The following is a 22,455-nucleotide window of genomic DNA, read 5'->3' on the forward strand; positions in this document are numbered from 1 at the left end:
TATAGTGAATTTAACGTTCTTAATAGAAATATTAAACAGGACATGACCCAGTATTGAGAATCCATAAACTATGACAATATTTCACAGCTATGTTATGTATAATAGGACAAAAATACAAAAGTGATGACTCATATCCAAAATGTCAATGGTCAACTTTATTACGCATAATATTCTGCAAAAACACTCCAGAAACTGAATTGGTGACACTAATCCTAGCTGCCCGTCTTAGAAACTGTGTATATGTTGAAGATGTGTGAAGCATCTTGTCAAGACTGCATCTGAGACGGGACAGACATGGATGTAAAATGAAAATTTTACAGGTTGGCGGAGGCATTCAACTGCAAGGCTTCTTTGTTTGCTCTTTGTTTGTTTGTGTGTGTGTTTTTCTTTCTAACCATACTGAGGCATCAGATAATTCTATGAGGTGAAGTAAGTATTTGAAACCTGAACTGATAATGAGTCAGACAATCAGGATGTGCTTTAATGTGTGTGTGTGTGTGTGTGTGTGTGTGTGTGTGTGTGTGTGTGTGTGTGTGTGTGTGTGTGTGTGTGTGTGTCTGTCTGTCTGTCTGTCTGTCTTATCTTTAAGGCCTTGAATAAAGTAATCAAAACAGCACAATATCCAAATCAACATAATATACACAACAATGTTGCATCAAGGCAAAAAACAAGAATGTTTAATTTTTTTGGTTTATTTTAGACACCCGTGTTACTGTAGGTTGTTCCAGTTCCAGTCAAGTTTGGATTTGTATTCCATTTTCTAAATATGTTTCCCATTCTTGGTGTTTATCATAACTGTAGTTCTACATAGTATGATATGTACTATATGACACATAATATGTGTCTTATCATAACATCTTTTTGTGGCACGCTGCATACCACATATTTCCTCTAACGCCATAGTTGATTGCAAACATGAGCTCTTATCTCATTTTGATGCCACAAGAAACACTGAAAAAGTGTGATTTCAACACAAAACACTGAATGAGAACGTTAACACAGTAGCATAATACAGTACATTCACTCCACAGCATTGGGATTTGTAATGGATATTTTGGAGTTATTTCTGGTGCTTTGTTTTTATGGTCTTTTTTAAATGTGATCATGTGATTTATTAAATATATAGCTTACAAGTTAAACCCCAGCTGCTGCTATTTGGTCTATTTTTTGTCTATCCAGGATACTGTACAAACTTGTACAAATTTCTGTTTTGTCACTCATCATTGCCATGACGTCATATGATGCCAATCAGAAACCTCATTCAGCACTTCCAGCACACACTGAGCAGGACTTCGTTTATTCTCTAGCTCCACCAAGTGTTTTCATCTAGCAGTAAACTTATCTTCAGCCCTCCGATGTCTCTCAGACATAGAAGACCATGTGTCCATTTTAACAGCAATTGCATAAAACACTTCGAACAACAAGGCACTCAGATATTTCACTGCTCCAGCTGCTATGGCCCCTTTAGTTCACATTGCAGCTCATTGCGGCGCATAGTTTTTATTGTCATTTTTATCCATTTTCCTTCAATGCTTTCAGTGTGATGGGCAATCCTCCAGCATCACAGAGCTGAAACTCCTCCTCCACTGCATCATCATGTGGCTGCTGAGGAGCAGCGGCGGGAACATCATCCTCATACTCTTCTTCCACATCGGCCTCCTCGAAGTCGTCTAGATACTCAACCTGCTCTGAGACATCAGGAGCCTCTGGGAATACTGTAATAAAGAAAGAAAGGTTGACGTTTTCAGTCTTGTGTATGTATACATCATCAAAAATCCTATTAAGAACCTTAATCTTTCTCCGTTTAGTTGTGCAGTTTTGGTACTTGTAGGGAAATTTCAGATTGTGAGCACAATATCTTAACAAAATGACCGGTCCGACATTTTTAGGTATCCAATATTTCAATTCTGTAAGCTGTTAGCTGTTAATCATCAGCATTGACCTTATATTATCTCTGAGAATGAGTTGTATATTAACTACAACTGGACTTCACTTTGTGGGTTTTTGCAACATAGTGACATGAACAGATTTGTATGATTTCTAAGGAAAAAACAGTTTCTGTTTTCAACACATTGGTAACATTGTGACATGAAACTACTCGGTTAGGTTAAGGCAACAAAATTACAAAATTTAAATTATTTTCTCTCTACATAAATAATGGACACAGTTTTATCAGTGACGTACAACATTAGTAAAAAAAAGTCTCCAACAGGACACAAACACTGTTATCCATTTCCCTCCGTGCCTCCATTAATGTGACTATGGTTTGTATAGTAGTAGCTATTAAAGTCGCTTCACCACTTTTCTTATAAATAACACTACAGCCTTTGTGTGTGTGTGTGTGTGTGTGTGTGTGTGTGTGTGTGTGTGTGTGTGTGTGTGTGTGTGTGTGTGATGTGAAAATGTGGCTGTATACTTTAACAGGAAGTACCATAGAAGCTGTTTCTATGTTTCTATATGTGTCAGATTTTGCCACAGCAGTAGCATCACAACACTACAGAATGCAGTCACAGAACTTCACAGTGAAGTGTTAGGTAAGGCGGTAATAAGAAGGAAAGGGCTCATTTAAAACGCATCAAATCCAATAATTTGAATTTAAGACCCTTAAAATGTCTAAAATTGTCTTTAAATAAATCATAAAATGTCTTTAATATGATTTTAAAAGGTCTTAAAAACATATTTGCGTTACTTTTATTAAAAACAAATGCATAAACATCAGCTTTTATATGTTCTGATTTTTGAAGATGTTATAACATAACTACAAAAGTTCCTTCATGACTTTTGTACTTGGATGGTACATGGATGTGAAATGGGTCTTAAATTGTATTCATTATAGTCTTAAAAAAGTCTTAAATTTGACTTGTTGAAACCTGCATAGACCCTGAATAATGTAATAGACTTTACAGTTATGAAAAAAAATATTAGACAATTGTTTTTCTTCAATTTCCCGTTCATTTTAATGCCTGGTACAACTAAAGGTACATTTGTTTGGACAAATATAATGCTAACAACAAAAATAGCTCATAAAAGTTTAATTTAAGAGCTGATATCGAGCCATTTTCCATGGTTTTCTTGATAATAACCAGAATCATTATCATGAAAACCATGGAAAATGGTGGTCTAATATTTTCATGTGACTATATGTTAAAAAAAACTCCATTACCTCCCATGTCTGTCCTATTCAGTCACTGTGCTGATACTATACTACTCTTGGGATGGCTGTTATGAGTACTTTTACTTAAGTAAATTTGCTTCTTCCATCACTAATGAGGTGTTTTACTTTACACTTTTACATTACCAGTAGCCTCAGCAGAGTCACTCCTCATTGGCGACCCCGAATCCTCACTGCGCTCCTCAAGAGAGGACAAACTTTCATCCTCATCGAAGTCTTCAGGATAGTGGCAGTCACATTGATTTTGTCCTTCAACACACAAAGCGTCATGATGGTCCTCCTCCACATCACAGGAACCAGCCTCCATGTTGAGCTCCTTATCTTCCCATGTGCAGGACTGAGTGAGAACATCTGGCTGTAGTGTGTTTTTCTCTGCTATATTCACATCACAGCTCTTCACAGCAACACAGCCGGTCTCTGTGTGTTTGATAGAGTTGAGGTGATGTTGTACATAGGCACTGTTTAGTATCCATGCAGCTGTTGGCCTGTTTTCTGGGTTGAGGCAGAGCATTCTCTGGATCAAAGTGGAGATGTTGTCAGAGTAGACATTGGGCACAGGATCATACTCTCCTTTGGTTATCTTGTAGTACAGACTGAGCAGGTTTGTGGCTGCGAACGGAGGCCTGAGAGCACAGATCTCATACAGCAGGCAGCCGAGACCCCAGATATCAGACTTGGAGCTGTATGGGACATCCTGGCACAGCTCGGGACTGAGGTAGCTTGGTGTCCCAACACATGTGGAGGCCATGTCCGCTGTGTTGGTCATTACTCTGGATATCCCAAAGTCTCCTAACCTCACCACGCCTTGCTTTGTGAGCAGAACATTTGATGTTTTAATGTCCCTGTGCAGTATTTTAGCCGTGTGTATGTAACGTAAAGCCACAACCACCTGTACAAACCAGCCCATCACTGTATCCTCTGTGAAAAACTCCTCTGCTTGCCTCTCTTTCACTTTGTCATCTAATGTCCCTCCGTCGCAGTAGTCCATCACGATGTAAATGAATCCATCAAAGTTCACAAAAGCATCGCTGCACTTCACTACGTGAGGGTGCTGCAGCCTCCTGATGATCTCAGCCTCTTGCAGGATTGCTCTCTGTGTTTTGGCTCTTTTTGTTTCCTCTACTTTTATTCTCTTCACCGCGTGTAGGCTCTTGAGATCTACGTGCCTCATCAGGAACACGTCCGCTGCTCCCCCCCGACCCAAACACAGCACCTTCTCGTACTTCTCCATGTGTTGTCTGGAGCCGACGGAGGGAAACAGGGTCTATTTTTTATTTATATATCGTTAAAAACAGTTTTCGAGGTGAGGAGCACACCGACGGCTGTCAACCATAGACTGTCAACAGACGTCACGGAGGGTTTGTGTTCAGTCTTGTTACCATGGTAGCGAGCTCGCTCTGACGCCACTAAAATGGAGACAGGTGACTCGACGACACCTTTTTATCTTTATTGTACAAGTTGTTGGTTACAGCGAGATACGACTTCCTCATTTATGCTATAATAAATAAATAATAATAATAATAATAAAGTTTATGGTAACGCTTTATAATAAGGTCCTTAATAACCATTAATTAACAAGTAGGTAATAAGGCATTGTTCTCGCTTTAGATCCGGTAGTTGCAAAAAGCATATTATAGTTAACTTGTAATAGATGAGCAATAAAGTATATTTTAATATCAATAAGCAAACAACATAAGATTAATAAAGGCATGGCAAAGACATAATGGGTGGGTCATGGGTGTTTGTAATGCCATTATTAACACTGATATAAGCTTATAAACACACAATAATGTTAATAAGCATCTTGTAAGGACTTACAAGGGCCTTATTACTTGTTAATTAATGGTTATTACAAGGACCTTAATATAAAGCGTTACCAACTTTATTTGTATAGCACTTTTCTAGACAAAGTTACAAAGTGCTTTACAGGCAAGGGATAAAAAAAACATAGTTGAAGACACAAAAAATTACAATAAAACAACAAAGCAAAGTAAAGTGCAATGCAGACAAGTTGGAATCACAAATGTCAAAACGAGCTGGGGTAGAAAACAACAACCAAGAGATTAAGTAGGCTAGTTAAAAAGGCTTTGCGATAAAAGAAAGTTTTCAGTAGGGATTTAAAAGATACACGTGAACAAAAAAATACACGTAAACAAGTAAAAATGGCATTTAAGTGTGAATCATGTTGGACTGAGAACGTTATAAACAGTATCAGGCATTATTAAATCAGTTCAGATGTGCAATGCAGCATTAAAAACCAACACAATACAACAAAACCAGCGGTGGAAAGTAACTAGGCCTACAGATGCATCTCAATAAATTAGAATATCATAGAAAAAGTTTGTTTATGTCAGTAATTCAATTCAAAAAGTAGAAATAACACATTATATAGATATATTACACACAGAATGAAACATTTCATGTCTTCATTTATTTAATTTCTTCTAATTATGAGTATGGCTTACATTTAATAAAGACCTAAAATTCAGTTTCTCAAAAAAAAAAAAAAAAAAAAGAAAGACCAATTTTAAAAGGTATGTTTAATATGTAAATGTTGGCCTCTGAAAAGTATGTCCATCTATATGACTCAATACTTGGTTGGGGCTATTTGACTTAAACTACTGGAAATTGACTTTTCCATGATACTCTAATGTATTGAGATGCACCTGTATACACATTTACTCTCGTAACTTTAGACTTCTTTTACATTTTAGAGGCAAATATTGTACTTTTTACTCCACTACATTTAGCTGACAGCTTTTCAGCAGTGGTGGAAGAAGTATTCAGATCTCTTACTTCAGTAAAAGTACTAATACCACACTGTGAAATTACTCCACCACAAGTAAACGTTCTGCATTCAAAACTTACTTCAGTAAAAAGTACAAAAGTATCAGCATCACAATTGACTTAAAGTATCAAAAGTTTTTTTTTTTTTTAAAGTACTTGTTATGCCTCTGACACTCTGCTTTCATCTTGAAAGATTCAATATCTTGAAAGATTTAAAAACACATCTCCACCTTCTGCACCAGCATTGAATACTTGCAGTGATACAAGGAGGGATCTACCTGTGACTTCCCCCATACCCGGCCACTGCCCCTGCCACCAGTCAACCTGGTCTCACAGGAATCCGTGAGATATTCACGGATTCACTTAACTCAAAATCCGTGGTGGGCCCACGAAATCACTCAAATTTCCTTGAAAGTCACACGGATTTCGCTCCAATGGGTTTGAGTCCAAGTCATGTGACTTTCAAGATTGTCAAGATGTCAGAACAGAAAACATGGCGGACAGTTCTCTCATTTTTAGTGAAAAAGTCAATATTTTGACTTAGTTTCTGCATAAAAATGTTATATAATAATTTTATTTAAGTAATGGATCTGAATACTTCTTCCACCACTGGTTGTGTTTGTGCTGACCCAACGGGAGAGCAGTTTTAAACAGATCTGACCTGAGGTTCCATTGCAGTGAGCATGAAAATCAAATAGATAAAACATGAAAATGAATCAAACATGAATAAAACAACAACAGAAAACGTTTTCAGGCTCATTTACACTTTTTAATTCAAGTCTACTCTTTTTTATGAACTGTGTCATTTGAGACTGCAGACACTGGGTGGCGTTATGAACGTTGAGTGGCTGCAATCTGCCAATAATAAACTAAAGAAGAAGAAACACTTCCTGCGCACGCTAATCATAATATAGCAAGAGTGATTTTTCTTGCAGTTTTCTAACTACTGATTAAATTTCCCTAAACATTCATCTAAAATGCCACCAAAAGGAAAAGGCGGTGGCAAAGGCGGCAAAGGTTAGTGGTCCACCAGTTATCTGCTGTTTACTGTGTTAGCTTAAAGTCAGCGGCAATAACTAATCTGTAGCAAACTCCATGTGATGATGTAGTTCACTAGCTTCACCATACGACTCTCTAAGTGACTGTATGATGCGTTTTTAGTGTGTTCAAGGGTTGTTACGGGGGTGGTAAAATGACCTTGCTATTACTGTGTAGGAGCAGCTTCAGGAGGAGGTGGAGACGCTGACAAGAAAGAGAAAACACCTAAAGGAGGCACAGCTGTGAAGGTAAACATGACAAGTTCAATCGAAAGCTGCATTGTAAATTCAAATATGGTGCAACGGGGGATTTTTTTTGACCAAACGAAACTGCCCTCGTCTCGTACTCCCACCTCTTTTGGAGGCCACTTTGGGATGCTTTTAGCTGAAAGGAAATGATGCTGAATGACTGGTTCAGTTGGACATAACTCATTTTTTCAAGTTTTGCAGGAAACACAAAAAACTCAAAAATGATGTAACAAAGGATGGTTATTGGCATAGTAATAACACTGTGTGTAAATTATGTAACTTAAGAGAAATAAATAACTTAGGCGTCTACATAAGAGTCACACAAGCCTGTCAAAAACATGATATGACAAGACACATCCCATGTCATGCTTATGACACGCTCATGTCACTCCTATGTAGACATCTTAGAATAAAGTGCTACCAATATTAGTGTCAACAATATAACACTGATAAACTAAACTGATAACTAAACAATCTCCCTCTAGCTCTTCTTTGCTGGGTTCTTATCAGACTAAAAAAACCTCAATAATAAGACTAAACAACTTTGCAATATTCATAGCCTAGCCTTTAATAATAAGAAGTAAATGTATATTATAGCTAAAAATGTAATCACTTACTGATTGGGGGCGCGCTCTGAAGCATGGAAATTATAGTTGTGCAAAGGTAGGCTCCATCTTGGAAAACTAATAAAATTGCCTAAGTCACATTTTATTTTGACTTAGGCATAATAAATCCGCTTAAGTCACACACTTACCATAGGCCATTATCTTAAAGGGGTAAAATCACATGATCTGACCAACTGAGGATGTAGGTGATTTTACCATAGGTGGCCGGCGTCATGAGGAGGTGATTTAGGCAAAAAAAAAAAATTTGGACAAAAAAATGACTTAGGCGATTATTTTAACAGTGTGGCGATATTGCACAATTGGTGACCAGTAAAATCAAAAGTGAATCAGTCAGGACCATGTTAGCCCGCTACGTCTTCCAGAAGAATAACAAAAACATAAACTTTTGAAGAATATTAATAAATGTGAAAAAAACAATCCTAAGTAAATGAAGCATTAATGACCAAAACAATAAATAAAATAATAAAAAAGTCTGGCTTCATTAACACTATGCACTCAGATTAAACATAAGGCATTGGGATACAGGGAGTCAATCATTCCTTAACAGGAAATATGTTGCACATCCAAATGATTATGATCTTTGTTAACAAAGAGTGATAAATAACAATATATTAGCTCCAAGTTGGCTCAATGGTTGGTGACATTCTAATGTAAACAAACACACATGTAAACAGTGTACGATATGTGGTCATGGTCTTCATCATCAGTGGTTTCCAAACTTTTTGTGCCCAAGGTACACCAAAATGCAAGCCAAGCCCTTTGACTGCAAGTTTTTAAAATAATTATTGTGATGTTAGTATAGAATTTGCCTCTGTATTGGAAAATGAGTGCACACAAAGTACTAATATAGTAACTTAAAAATTATGTAATAACTTTATGTTTAGTTGTATACTACGTTAATAGTGTATATTTATCATAAAATCTCATGGCACATCTGGACTTGTCTCACCATTTGGGAACAACTAGATAATATACAATCTGTTGTCATCTTTGAAATGATTTAATGTGGAAAGATATCACATCTTTGTCACTAGAAATCTTTAACAGCCAATAGCTTTTTTTCTGTTTGATGGTCTATGCCTGACATTTAGTGAACATGATATTTCAGTGCGCTGTGGAATGTGTAAATTCCGAGGAATTTGTTCACGCATCTTGTTTTTCTCTAGGCTATTACGTAAAAAATAGCAATATGACTCACAGAAAAGAGGAATTGCAAGTGCAGGAAAGCATTATATTAAAGCAGTTTATTTGCACTATCTCTGTTAACATCCGACCACATTAGGCCTATATTAGTATTATATATGTCATATACCACTTTTATATTTAAATATGTTTATTTATTAATTGATGTTCATACCACTGCATGCACCAACCTATTCAACCTATTTAACCTATTTAACATGCTAAAATATATTTTCTCCAATGTGCAAAATCTGTTAAATGCAAAGTACTTTCAGGAAACAAACAAACACAAAGAAATAATATTAATAAAAAATGCCAAATAGCAGAATTGTATGTATAGAATGTGTATATAATGTATGTTTTTTTTATATTCTTTATTCTGTCTTCTGTATCTATGTGTCAGCATATTGAATTGCTGTGACAACTAAATTTCCCCACTGCAGGATAAATAAAGTCTTATCTTAGTTTGGGAGCTTAGTGATATATATCATAACCTGTGTAAATGATCTACTACTGAGATGCTTTTTTCTGTTGTCTAAGCACGATGTCTACAGTGCATCCCAACCACAGTTTATTGGTGTAACTGTGCCTTTAAAACTCTGTTTTCCCAGGTTCGACACGTCCTCTGTGAAAAACATGGAAAATGCATGGAGGCAATGGAGAAACTGAAGGCTGGCGTGCGTTTCAGTGAAGTAGCGTCACAGTACAGTGAAGACAAAGCGAGACAAGGAGTAAGAACATGCCCTCATAATCAGTTACTTTGTGCTGACAGTAACAGCTTCTTTATAGCTTGATTCATAGTATTGACATAAGCCTTAACTGTAATTGTCTTATTTTTTTGTTTCCTTTCTGTTGATGGCTCATTGTTATGACTGCTGGAGGTGATGCGTGTGAAGATGATAAATATGATATATACAGCTTAAAACCTCACCATGAGTGATGCATTCTTTTTCTCCCTTATTAGTCATTACAGAAACTTAGCTAAGAACATTTACAGTTATTTTCACCAACGCTTTACGTCTTCTCCTGCTTGTTCACACCCGCACGACAGCAGAACACCTACACTGGTGTACTGTGAGATAGTGGGAAAATGATGATAAAGATGTGACTCAGGGACACCGTGTAAATATTTGACTTATTGGAATCATCACTGCAACAAAGCTTTTATCTCACTTCCTTGACTGTGATCTAATTAAACTTGGTAACAGGGGCCGTAAAAAATACGTTTATCAAGTTCCTGCATTGCTCACAGTTGTTAAAAATTAAAAAACAGTTTCTACTTTCAGGACGGTGACCACTTTGAACTTTTTTGTTTTTGTTGTTCATATTGACTCCCTTTTGACCTCTCTTGGAACCAGTGTTGGAATGTTACTAAGTACATTTACTCATGTACTGTTTTGAGGTACTTGTACTTTGCTTAGTATTTCTACATAATGTAATTTTATACTTCTACTCCACTACATTTTTAAGGAAAATATTGTACTTTTTACTCCACTACATTTAGCTGACAGCTTTTTTTACTTTTCAGGTTGAGATTTAACATTAAACAAAAAATACAATCACTTTAAAATGCATGTTTATAAATGAAACCACATAAAAGTATATAAAGTGGTTAAATTAGCCCTACCTTGACAGCAGTAAAACGTGCTGACATAAATGCATCAAAAATAATAATAAAATAATATATTTGGAATATATATATAACAACCCGAGTGGGGCCATTCTGTATAATGAGTACTTTTATTTTTGATACTATAAGTACATTTTGATGCTGATACTTTTGTACTTTTACTGAAATAAGTTTTGAATGCAGGACTTTTATTGTAGTGGAGTAATTCTTGCAGTGTGGTATAAATACTTTAACTTGAGTAAGAGATCTGAATACTTCTTCCACCACTGCTTGGTACGCATATTAGGAGCATACCATGTAGGTTTTTTTCATGATTGTTCTGTTCACGATAGGGTGATCTGGGATGGATGACGCGAGGATCGATGGTTGGACCTTTCCAGGAAGCAGCATTCGCCCTTCCTGTCAGTTCCATGGATAAACCGGTCTACACGGACCCTCCTGTCAAGACAAAGTTTGGCTACCACATCATTATGGTAGAGGGGAAAAAATGATGCACGTCGGCTCAACACTTGAAATGAGGACACATAAATTCTGCAGTTGTAATTTTGTGAAACTGATTATTTTCTGATCTTACTGTTCAATGCTTTTTATTTAACCGGATGTTTGATAATAAGAAAATGAAATGATCCTTGTGTCAGCTTTGCAAGTACACTAACTTACTGACAATTCATGACAAGTTTACATAATTCACTGTATTTTCTTTTTCAGTTTGATAAAGTTGGTGGAATCCAAACCACAAATGGCCAAATAAATGCATTTTCACTCAAGTGGTACAAAATCTTAGGTTTGTTTGTGTCAGAGAGTGACAGAGCGAGGTGTGATCGTAGTATGTTTGGGTCAGTTATTGAATACAATTACATGGCAATGTTTTTTTAATTGCTAACTGATTCAGTTTTTATTTAATCTAAATCATTTTGGATTACTTCAAAAACAAATCATAAAAATATCTTACATTGAAAATAATGGATGCAGCCTGTCTCAACCTTAACGGATTCAGTTAATATTTAATCTCAAATAAAATGAAGTTTGCACATTCAGCATTTACAAATCAAATTACCCTTAGAAAACAACCATGTGTGTAGCATTGGTTAGCATTTTAAATGTAATCAGATAATTCTTGATAGTGTAACACAGTTTTTTCAAATGTAATCTTGGCTCTATAGTGACATGTTTTTTGTAATCTGATTACTTAATTCCAATTTCATGTAATCTGTTACTACCCAACACTCGATAGAAAGGTTGGGGCCTCGCTCCTAAAAACGTGCTGTAATATATTATGATTAGCTTTAAGTTAATGTTGAACAAAAAACAAACAAAAGAGAAGTAGTCATACAAACAAGTAATATTCACAGAAAATGAAAAGCATACAGCAAAAGAAATGGTCAGCCTTGGTTTAGATGTTTGAAATGGAATGAAAAGAAGTACAAACATTAATTCTCACCTCTTTTCAATAATTTATTTTTTTATTTATTTTTTTCCTTATTGATGTGAACATATACACTAATTACTTTTCCTACATTTGCCTAAATATAGTTATATTTTATCTCTGTCATATAGAAATATGAATTAATTACAGATGTACCATAAAATTGAAAATTCATTATCAATATTTTTAAAAATGCAATAATTACTTATAAATGTATCTTAATCAACATACAATTTCATTACTTATATGTTTATCCTCATCATGTTGACTAGTTATCTCTTTGTATTTGAGTATGTTATTATTATATATATTGCACAATACAAATATGTCATTAAACACACCATCTATATCAGGGATTGGCAACTGGAGGCCCGGGGGCCACATAGGGCCTGCACTCTCACTTGAAGCGGCCCTCAGTACAACTACATGCATTTGAGCATGAAATCTTAAAAGTGCAGTGTAAAAATGCACAGAATTACTTCTAGCACAGTAAGTGGTTATTTTTTATTTGCTTTTATTAACCTTTTGTTTTCCTATTTATACTGTCATGCATGCATTTAAGTTACTGCAACATATTTAAAATTGTAGTTTCATCATATCTGGTTAAGTGCACGGTCCTATATGTGGCCCTGTGGTCGATAAAAAGTTGTGGCCCCCTCCAGCAATTTAAGTTGCCCATCCCTGTTTTACAGTGTCTGGCCCAGAGTGGGACCACCGGGTCCTCCGCAGCGCCAGGCGGCAGCAGGGGGCTGGCTGCCGGGGAACGGGGAGCGGCACTCCGCATCAGGAAAAGACGGTTGACGTTGTTACGCCTTGGTAGATGATTGGCGAGGTAAGATGGCGGCGCCAGAGGAGCCAGAATTATCTCAGGCGCAGACCGAAAAACTCCTCCAATTTCAGGTAGAGAGCCTAAATTCCCCACTAACACGTGTCCATTTGAACCCGCATGTCTTAATAGGTTATGGTTGACATGGAGGTACAGTAAACAGGGGGGACCGTGCGTGTTTAAAGGCTTTTTGCACAGTCAACTCAGCCAGCCCCCTAACGCTGCCCGTCAACTGAGTCAGAGCTACCGCTAGCACAGCTAGCTGCCGTTAGCTCAGCTAGCTAACAAGTTAGTAGACTTTAAGGGCCATGGGTGGTCTCAAACAGTGGAGCGATCATTAGAGTTTTCTCAGAGACATTTACCGAACCCGACTTTGCTAACCAACATCAGCCGTGCAGCGTTTTAAATGTAACTTAGTTCTTTAGACTTTAGGTTAGCGTGGCTAACGGTCGTGTCCACTGACGCTTTAACATTGAGTTACCATTAGCAGGGCGGTCAGGATCGGGCTGTCACTGGAGTTTATCACTGCCACAACTGGTTTTAGCTGTGCTCAATGAAATTGTTGGTTACATGACAACACAAGTGGTACAATTCAACTTGGCTCCAGCTTCACGGTACTCTGTAAGGCACCGCTAAGCCTGATCTGATCATATAATCACTTGATAGCTAACATGTACCGTCATCCTGCTTGGGGAACTACGGGTTTCTTCTCTCTTCGTGTTTATTTCGAGTTAAGACTAAATGGTAGTTAACCAGTTACTTTTTTATATCGTCACCCTGTTAAAATAATCGCCTAACTCATGTTTTCAAGTTTTGCAGGAAACACAAAAAACTTCACCAAAAGTGTAACATATGGCATTTATTGATCATTTCACTCAAAAAGGATGTAACAAAGGATGGCTATTGGCATAGTAATAACACAGTGTGTAAATTATGTAACTTAAGAGAAATAAATGACTTAGGCATTTTTTGACATGCCTTTGTGACTTAAGCAAGATATGGTAACACTTTATTTTGAAGGTGTCTACATAAGAGTGACACAAGCCTGTCAGATTCATAACATGACAAGTATCATGAGCATTAATGTTACTTCAAAGTGTCATTAATGTTCATGACACATCCCATGTCATGTTTATGACACGCTCATGTCACTCTTATGTAGACACCTTAGAGTAAAGTGTTACCAATATTAGTGTCAACAATAAAACACTGATAGACTAAACTGATAACTAAACAATCTCCCTCTAGCTCTTCTTTGCTGGGTTCTTATCTGATGCCTATGAATGTGGGATTCAAAGAAGTGATGATCTTAAAGGGGTTAAATCACATGATCTGATCAACTGAGGATGTAGGTGATTTTACCATAGGTGGCCGGCGTCATGAGATTATTTAGGCAAAAAAAACAATTTTGACAAAAAATGACTTGGGCGATTATTTTAACAGTGTGACGATATTTTTGTCAATGCAAAAAAAAAAAAAGGCAACTCAACCAGGCTAGTTTCATACGATCCTTGCTAACTTTTTTATGTAGAACTGGAACCAGCAAACGTGAGCTGCTGGTGAAACCTTGACCTCATAGATTAACATGCTTTAATGAGCCACCTGAGGCCTTCAGACTGACTGTCTCATCATGTCCAACAGGACCTCACTGGCCTGGAGTCAATGGACCAATGTCGTCGAACATTAGAGCAGCACAACTGGAACATAGAGGTAAGACAGACAGGGTTTACAGGTGGATTTTCATGACTGTTTACATTTTTATTCCTATATGGTTTCAAAGTGGCTTGGTTCGATTCTTATGTCATTCTTTTTTGTGTTTTATTGAAAGACTTGATTAAAGTTTGATGGGCTTAAATGTATGTTTCAGGCTGCAGTACAAGACAGGCTTAATGAGCAGGAAGGAGTGCCCAGTGTGTTTAACCCTCCACCATCCAGACCATTACAGGTCAATACAGCAGACCATAGAGTATATAGTTACATCGTTTCAAGGCCACAACCCAGGGTAAGACTGCTGGTTCTTTTTATGTTTGTATTAAAGGATGAATGTACAGATGGTAAATATTTTCATCAATATTTTATACTGGATTTCTCTTACAATATTCTGTAAAAAAATATATTTAACACTCAACACCCAGCCACATTTAAACAATTGTTTGTCACTTTTAAGCCAATTCTTGAACCAAGTGGCTTCTTATGTTTTATAAGCGATTTTAAAATTATAGTTTTTGATTTCTATGCTGTAAATGTAATAGACTGGTCTGCTTTACTTATTCTTTTCAGGGATTACTAGGATGGAGTTACTACTTGATAATGCTACCTTTCAGATTTACATATTACACACTTCTGGACATATTCAGGTAATTCACGCACATCAATTTAAAGTTGGAGCTGCTATCCAGTAATTTTATCCGGTAATTGATTGCCACAATGTTCTTTTTCTTCAAGGTTTGCCCTGCGGTTCATCAGGCCAGATCCTCGTGGTCGTGTGACAGACCCTGTCGGAGATGTTGTGTCCTTCATTCATAGTTTTGAGGAGAAGCATGGCCGGTCACACCCTGTATTTTACCAGGGAACATACAGCCAGGTCAGTTCAGAGAGCAGATGCCCCATTTTAAAGACACAGTTTTTGTGCTCTGAATATTTTCAGTTGGTGGACAAGCTGAAATTGCAATATGTTTCATTGTTTTTGTTCTCCCTGAATCTGGTAGGCATTGAATGATGCCAAACGGGAGCTCCGCTACCTATTAGTGTATCTTCACGGGGAGGATCATCAAGACACTGATGAGTTTTGCCGGTATGACACTTACCTACATTACCTCTCCATCAGAATTTGTTACGTAGAGCCCAGCATCATGTTGTTGATGTGTCAAATAGTTGCATGAGCTTTTTTCACTCTAAGCAGTCTTTCATAATATAAAGGCACATAATCTCTCCTTTGATGTTAGTTTATTTATACACCACCTGTGTGTTGTTGGTTTTTTTATCCATGTGCATATGCAAGTGGTGTTCTCTCATAAATGGTTTATTTCATGTCACTTTCTAGCTCCACGTTATGTACAGAAGAAGTCATAACCTTCCTCAACACACGAATGCTCTTTTGGGCTTGCTCAACCAGCAAGCCCGAAGGCTACAGAGGTATGGAAATGAATTGTTATTTCAACCACCATGTTTTTGTGTCAGCTGTTAACGTATTGCTCTGGTCGTGAAAAATATTTGAAGTATTACTCACTTGTAGCCCTAATATTTACTTCCCCTATATGAAAGAGATTTGAAACCAACTCTTCTGGAGGATTTGAAAGTGGATGAAGTGCCTTATGATCGACCTAAAGTGATTGTCCTATATTGTACCTTTTTTAGTTTAAGTTCTTTATTAGGACTTCTGTTGCCACCCTGAACGTATATATGTGATATTTGTTTGTGTTGTGAAAATCATCAAGGACAGCAGGTCCTGTGGATTAGCTTTAGTAAGTGGGAGATTGTTTCTGGAAAGATGGTTGTTGAGTTCCTCAATTGTAATTTTGATTGCCACAAACCAGCGATGCTTTTTATGATTCTTTATTTAATTTTTAAGACCAATAGCTGACCCTATTAGCCGATAATAAAGAAGCTGGCCAAGTTCACCTGTCCAGGAGAGTCGAGGCTCAGACGTTACTTTACGTGTTCCATTGACAGCCATGATGTTGTAGCATTGTTAGGGACATATGGAGCCCCCATGAGTCCTATATACTTCAAAGTAAAACCTATAGTATTGATTGGTCAAAATTCTTATTGTCACTTAACGTTTAATTATTAACATCCCTACAACAAACGATAATCATCTACCCATGATAATTCAAGATAATAATTAGATTAATAAAATGTATAGTAGTACAGTTGAATTGGTGATATTTGACTAAGTAAGTTTGGGTGTGTTTTAGTGTCCCAAGCATTGCGAGAGGGCACCTACCCATTCCTGGCCATGATCATGCTGAAGGACCGCAAGATGACAGTGGTGGGCAGGCTCGAGGGTCTCATCCAGCCAGAGGACCTCATCAATCAGCTCACCTTCATCATGGATGCCAACCAAACACACCTGATGTCAGAGCGCCTTGAACGGTAATAGACTCAGTACAGTTAGCAGTTTACACTGTAACAGCAAGCTGTTTGTTACAGATTTGCTTCAAAGAAAAGCTGGTGGAATAGGTGGTGGAAAGAGAAAAATGGCCAAGAGAAGACCTGACTGTTGTCTCAGACGAAACCCTGAGCCCTTAAGTGTCAACGTGTTGTGTTTTGCTCAATCGGCTTGGCATGAGACATCTCCATTTTTACTGGTGAAGAGTGGAAGTTGCATGTTGTGATGCAAGTGTCCTCATAAAAGCCTTTAATTTACTTTAATCTGTTTTAAATACACACTCATCTATTATTGATTCAAGTTACTACAAGCAGCCCGTGGACCATTAGACTGTTATTCACAAGTTAACAAGGTCTCTCCTGAAGCACCAGCTTCGCCACTAAGCAGGAAGAACAGTAGGGGGCAGCATTCACCTTTTTATCTGGTGTATAAAAAGAAGAGGGTGAACTGCTCTGAAGCAGGATGTGGCCTTTGCAATTGACTGCCTCCCCTCTCCAAACCTCACACCTCTCCCTCACCCCTGCACACACACAGGTTGTAATTAAATCTTTTTTTATTGCAGTAAAATAGGCATTAGAGATTTGTCAAGTAAGATAAGGCAGACTCTTTGCCCTGTTGTACACAGACCAGTCGTGCTTACTGTTGTCTGTAATCACCCCCCAAGGGCCCATTCTGAGCCAGGTAAAACCATGAGGACCCCCAAGCATACCATATATTGCATGTAAACAAACTCATTCATCGCCCAAATTACAGTAAATCACAAAAAGTTTTGCAGTTTATAAGTACAGAACATTTTTTCGTTTCAGGGAGGAGAGGAACCAGACCCAAGTGCTAAGGCAGCAGCAGGATGAGGCATATCTGGCCTCCCTCCGTGCCGACCAGGAGAAGGACCGAAAGAGAAGGGAGGAGGAGGAGCAGGTCAGGCAAGAGGAGGAGAAGGTGCGACAGAGTGCTCTCGCCGAGGAGCGGAGAAGACGAGTGAGTGTTACTTTGCTTTACATTATTTCGTACATGGAGACCCTAACTAATCTATAATTTAAACCAGAATCCTTAACATACATACATTTTTTTCCCCTCTTTGATTCATGTCGTCAATTTATGTTGTGACTCCAGACACTTGAAGAGGAGAAGGAGAGGAAGTCGGAATGTCTTCCCCCAGAGCCGACTGCAGATGACCCAGAAAGTGTCAAAATAGTGTTTAAGCTGCCCAATGATACACGAGTAGAGCGACGGTTCCTCTTTGGGCAATCTCTGACGGTGAGCACCACTGTTATCAAGGCCCTGTGTGACCCTTATCCAGAGGTTCACAGGAGATTTGACAAGGATATCTGCTGGTTTATTGAAATAAATTTGAATTCAAGTGTCAAACCATGCCCTATGTACAGCCAGGTTCATTTTTAGATACTGAAATGGATCTCCCATGAAGCACTCCAAAATATCACATTATTGTTCAGCTTTTGTTCTCTATACTGCTTGTGGTTATTTGCCAGTTTATTTGACTATTGTTTCTTTCACAGGTAATATACGACTTCCTCTTCTCTTTGAAAGAAAGCCCAGAGAAGTTTCAGATAATTACAAACTTCCCTCGCCGAGTCCTGCCCTGCCTTCCGACTGAAGAGCAGCCCAACCCTCCCACACTGAAAGAGGCGGGACTCAGCCGCTCCGAGGTCCTTTTTGTTCAGGACCTAACGGACGATTAATAGATGACATACCTCCTGTACATGGAAACACATTTTTCCTCCAACGACCACCCGACCCTTTTTTTTTTCTCCTTTTCTTATTTTGTTAAATGGCCATTATCCACAAGGAATCATTGAGATAATATCCTAACCTGGAAAAATTTTACCACCCTGCATCCAGTCCTTGTTTGGTTGCGTTTACAGGGTTCCCAATAGCCTGGAAAGTCTTGAATTTTATCAAATAAATACTTCTTGAAGTCCTCCCTTGAACTCATCTTTGTATCGGTGTGGACAAAGCCGTTTGTTTTCCGTTGTCTGTATTAGCTACCAGTTAATTCCTGTCCTTCCTCACCAGTAACTGTTGCAGCAAAGGATTAATCATCTACTGAAATGTACTGAAACAGTAGCATTGCTTTGTGCAAAACCAGAACCATATCTCAAATTACTTAATGTCTGAGCAACTGAGGAAGGCAGGTTGTATTAATACCTACTGACACACAGGTGCAGCATGGAGAAGTATGGATTTATATGATGGTGTGAATGCCTTGGCTATTTTTATGTCAAAGACTTTGTTTGATCCATGTGTCCTTATTCAGCTTTCCTTGTACCCTGAAGTTTGCACTTTTCCTCAAGGTTGTCAAGCACAGTACTGGTCTAAAGTGGGGCTGGCATTAATCAATGTGGTGTGGAGAGCAAATGTTCTACTTCAGGGGAGCAGGTTGGTGAATTTGGACATAAAGGAAACATGGGAACCCTGTTTTAAATGAGCCATGACCTGTACATAAGTGAAATATTTAAAAACCCCAAATTTACCTTACATTTTTTTTGTTTTGTTTTATTTTTTGACTCATCTGTGTCATAAAATGACCAAATGCAGGTTGGTCACTATGTGGAGCAGACTGCCTCAAGCTTATGAAGTTTAAAAAATACAATATTTAACAGGCCACAGCTTTTCCATGTGGCTTTATCTAGTATAGTTCGAGTCTGCCCATAGTGTGCCTGTGGTTACTCATAGATGCCTGTTTTGCCTGTAACATCTAAATGGGCTCATGTAAAGATGTAATTTTCCAACTATAAATTAAAAACATTTTAAAAATGTGGGTTTATTGAGAATGTATGACACTTTTCTGTGGTAACACTGCATCACATAAGCATCTCTTTACTGTGCTGTCATTTGACGATTGGAATGAAAATTTTCACTACAATTACATTGAAAGTATTTTTAAATGGCATTTTTTCAGCATTTGCCGCCCCCGTGTGTTTTTCTGTCATTTTGGACAGATTATACTCTATGACGGACTATTATTGGGCAATTTTATGCATTTTCAGGCATTTAAAAATTTGGCAAAAAAATCGACATACTTTAGATTGATTTTTTTTCTCCAAGTTTTGGACATCCTATTATGTGTTTTTCTGTCACTTTTGGACAGACTCTGCTACTACATGTATCAACAGAGTAAGACTAATTAAAGCATTTCAGAGCATTACGATTTTATGACATTTTCTTAAAATTTTGAACATACTATAGTATGATTTTTTTATTTTTTTCAGTTTTTGGACATCCCACAATATAGTGTTTTTCTGTCATTTTTGGACTAACTCTACTACTACATGTATCAACAGTATAAGTAGACCAATTAAAGCATTTCAGGATTTAATGACTTTTTCTTTAAATCTTTGACATACTATATTATGATTTTTGGTTTGTTTTTTGGGGCATCCCATAATATGCTGTTTTTCTGTAATTTCTGGACAGACTAAGCTCTAATATGTATGACTGGTCAAATTTTAAAATGCCTAAAAATGCTTAAAATGGGTCAATTATAGCCTAGTGATAAAGTGCAGTTGTATAGTTTGTCCAAATATAGTGGTCCAAAAAAGACCTGCTAAAAAAATTCATACTATAGCATGTTTTTTGTCAAAAATGGTCAAATTTTAATGCCTAGAAATGCTTAAAATGGGTCAATTATAGTCTGGCGATGCATGTAGTAGTATAGTATTCATTTAAATTGTGGACATCCTATAATATGGTGTTTTACGAAATATAAAGATATGTAATATATGTATAAACAGACTATATTAGGGCAACTTTAAGTATTTTTAGGCATTTATTGACAGACTATAGGATAACTTTTTTTTTCAGTTTTTGGACAAACTATACTACTACATATATCAACATTGTATAATAAGATCAACTAGAAAATTTCCTCTGGGGAAATTTTGAAAGGGCCATGGGGGCTACTGCCGGTGTGTGTACACTATAATCGCATAAAGTTACCTGTGTGTGTGTGTGTGTGTAATTAAAATCACATAAAGTTACCTGTATGTGCGTGTATGAAGCGTGTATATGCATGTGTGAGGAGTGTGCGCACTTCAGTGCATGTGTGTGTGTGAGTATCTGTAACTGTAATCACATCAAAGATCAAAGGCAATCAGATCAAAGCAATAAACAGAATTAACTGCAGCTGTTAATGTTCCGAAAGAGTGACAGCAGAGGTGGACAGACTCGAATTTCTGGCCTCGAACTGAAAGCATTTTTGTCAAAACCATAATACCTATCATTGGTCCGACTTCACTTTGAGCGTCCTGAGTTCTTCCTGAACATCTACATATGTTTTTTTTTCCAGAAAAATGAAAAAATAGCTTTGTTAGAGCGATCTAAAAAAACTGTTCCATCTCCCTTTTTCAAATATCTTCCTGCGTTTTTAATATGGGACCCAATGAGGCTGTTGGTGGTGTTGGTGCCGCATTTGTGCGTCGTACGCCCAAACTATAACTCTGACAGCTTTACCAGAGGATTGTTAGTGAGAAGACAAATTTTCCTACGTTTGTATGTATAAATTATTTCTGTAGAGTGGAATTTGTGGCCTGGAGCGCAGTTTTCAAATTTATTTTTTGACAATTTTTTTCTCTCCCTCTACACTCTTGCGATGATGTCACACACTGTGACACGAACATTCCGTGCAACACACACCCATTATAATCTCAGAATTTCTCCAAAAATGATCATGGTCATTGAACAGGGATTGATAAAAAAACAATATGACCTATCGAAACGTGGATTAATACACCAATACACAAGACTTGTGTCTACTGTTTAAAGTTTAAATGGAGTCTCTAGGTGAAATTATGCCGGAGAAGTAGACATTTAAAAATCTCCAATTAGTGTTCTTTTTTGCTCATTTTTTGTCGGCCATCCCATTCATTTTAATGCAAAATTTTGGGCAGTTTTTCGCAACTTACGTATTCTGTCAAGAAAAGTAATAGCACACGATCCCGATCAAACCACACGTTTTGATATATAATTTGTCCTGCAACTCTTCAAGTTGTAGGACTAGTAGCGGGACAAAATTGCGTCCGGAAGAGGAAGAAGAAGAAATCCACAGTACAACAGTAGTGCTCGGGGCTTTGCACTGGTCCCTACAGCTATTGCTGTATGGGACCAATGCTCGGTGCAATTGCCCCGAGGCCCTAATTAAAACATTTTAGGGTATTTTAAGATGTAATGACTGTTCTTTTTTAAATTTTGGACATACAACTGTAGTGGCAAAAATCGTTATAAGGAGGAAAGATCACTGAGTCGTTGGAGTATAAGCAAATAAGGTTTATTCTAATTGCAATTAGGAGAGCACAAGGTACAGTCAAAAAGGTCCGCACAGAGTGAATCTGCAGACAAAGAGAGCTAACAGTTTTTATAGAGTTACAATGAGTGTGTGTGTATTGGTTAAGG

The 22,455-nt window shown here is 37.5% G+C and overlaps 3 protein-coding genes across 3 annotated transcripts; 2 read left to right on the forward strand and 1 right to left on the reverse strand.

Moving 5' to 3' along the window:
- Nucleotides 1-676: 676 nt before the first annotated feature.
- On the reverse strand, nt 677-4,671 carry nek12 (NIMA-related kinase 12). The gene is made up of 2 exons (XM_059346591.1): nt 3,299-4,671; nt 677-1,715 (listed from the first exon to the last, which is right to left on the reverse strand). Exons 1-2 carry the CDS (start codon nt 4,401-4,403, stop codon nt 1,513-1,515), a joined length of 1,308 nt encoding a protein of 435 aa, XP_059202574.1. The 5' UTR covers nt 4,404-4,671; the 3' UTR covers nt 677-1,512.
- Nucleotides 4,672-6,836: 2,165 nt separating this feature from the next.
- On the forward strand, nt 6,837-11,450 carry pin4 (protein (peptidylprolyl cis/trans isomerase) NIMA-interacting, 4 (parvulin)). Its single transcript, XM_059346361.1, has 4 exons — nt 6,837-6,976; nt 7,175-7,245; nt 9,665-9,784; nt 11,016-11,450. Exons 1-4 carry the CDS (start codon nt 6,937-6,939, stop codon nt 11,172-11,174), a joined length of 390 nt encoding a protein of 129 aa, XP_059202344.1. The 5' UTR covers nt 6,837-6,936; the 3' UTR covers nt 11,175-11,450.
- Nucleotides 11,451-12,916: 1,466 nt separating this feature from the next.
- On the forward strand, nt 12,917-19,823 carry faf2 (Fas associated factor family member 2). Its single transcript, XM_059346834.1, has 11 exons — nt 12,917-13,009; nt 14,577-14,645; nt 14,803-14,937; nt 15,216-15,292; nt 15,381-15,519; nt 15,644-15,729; nt 15,979-16,070; nt 16,853-17,030; nt 17,853-18,024; nt 18,160-18,303; nt 18,564-19,823. Exons 1-11 carry the CDS (start codon nt 12,947-12,949, stop codon nt 18,744-18,746), a joined length of 1,338 nt encoding a protein of 445 aa, XP_059202817.1. The 5' UTR covers nt 12,917-12,946; the 3' UTR covers nt 18,747-19,823.
- Nucleotides 19,824-22,455: the final 2,632 nt, after the last annotated feature.

This window comes from Centropristis striata, chromosome 12 (assembly GCF_030273125.1).
Source record: "Centropristis striata isolate RG_2023a ecotype Rhode Island chromosome 12, C.striata_1.0, whole genome shotgun sequence".
Taxonomy (NCBI): Eukaryota; Metazoa; Chordata; class Actinopteri; order Perciformes; family Serranidae; genus Centropristis; species Centropristis striata.

Excerpts from the sequence above, each read along its gene's own strand:
- faf2 (XM_059346834.1), top strand. The coding sequence starts at position 12,947 with ATGGCGGCGCCAGAGGAGCCAGAATTATCTCAGGCGCAGACCGAAAAA. Across the intron at positions 15,293-15,380 it reads ACACTTCTGGACATATTCAG|GTTTGCCCTGCGGTTCATCA; the intron begins GTAATTCACGCA and ends TTTTTCTTCAAG. Across the intron at positions 15,520-15,643 it reads ACCAGGGAACATACAGCCAG|GCATTGAATGATGCCAAACG; the intron begins GTCAGTTCAGAG and ends TGAATCTGGTAG.
- pin4 (XM_059346361.1), top strand. The coding sequence starts at position 6,937 with ATGCCACCAAAAGGAAAAGGCGGTGGCAAAGGCGGCAAAG. Across the intron at positions 6,977-7,174 it reads CGGTGGCAAAGGCGGCAAAG|GAGCAGCTTCAGGAGGAGGT; the intron begins GTTAGTGGTCCA and ends ATTACTGTGTAG. Across the intron at positions 7,246-9,664 it reads AAGGAGGCACAGCTGTGAAG|GTTCGACACGTCCTCTGTGA; the intron begins GTAAACATGACA and ends CTGTTTTCCCAG.
- nek12 (XM_059346591.1), bottom strand. The coding sequence starts at position 4,403 with ATGGAGAAGTACGAGAAGGTGCTGTGTTTGGGTCGGGGGGGAGCAGCG. Across the intron at positions 1,716-3,298 it reads TGACTCTGCTGAGGCTACTG|TATTCCCAGAGGCTCCTGAT; the intron begins GTAATGTAAAAG and ends TCTTTATTACAG.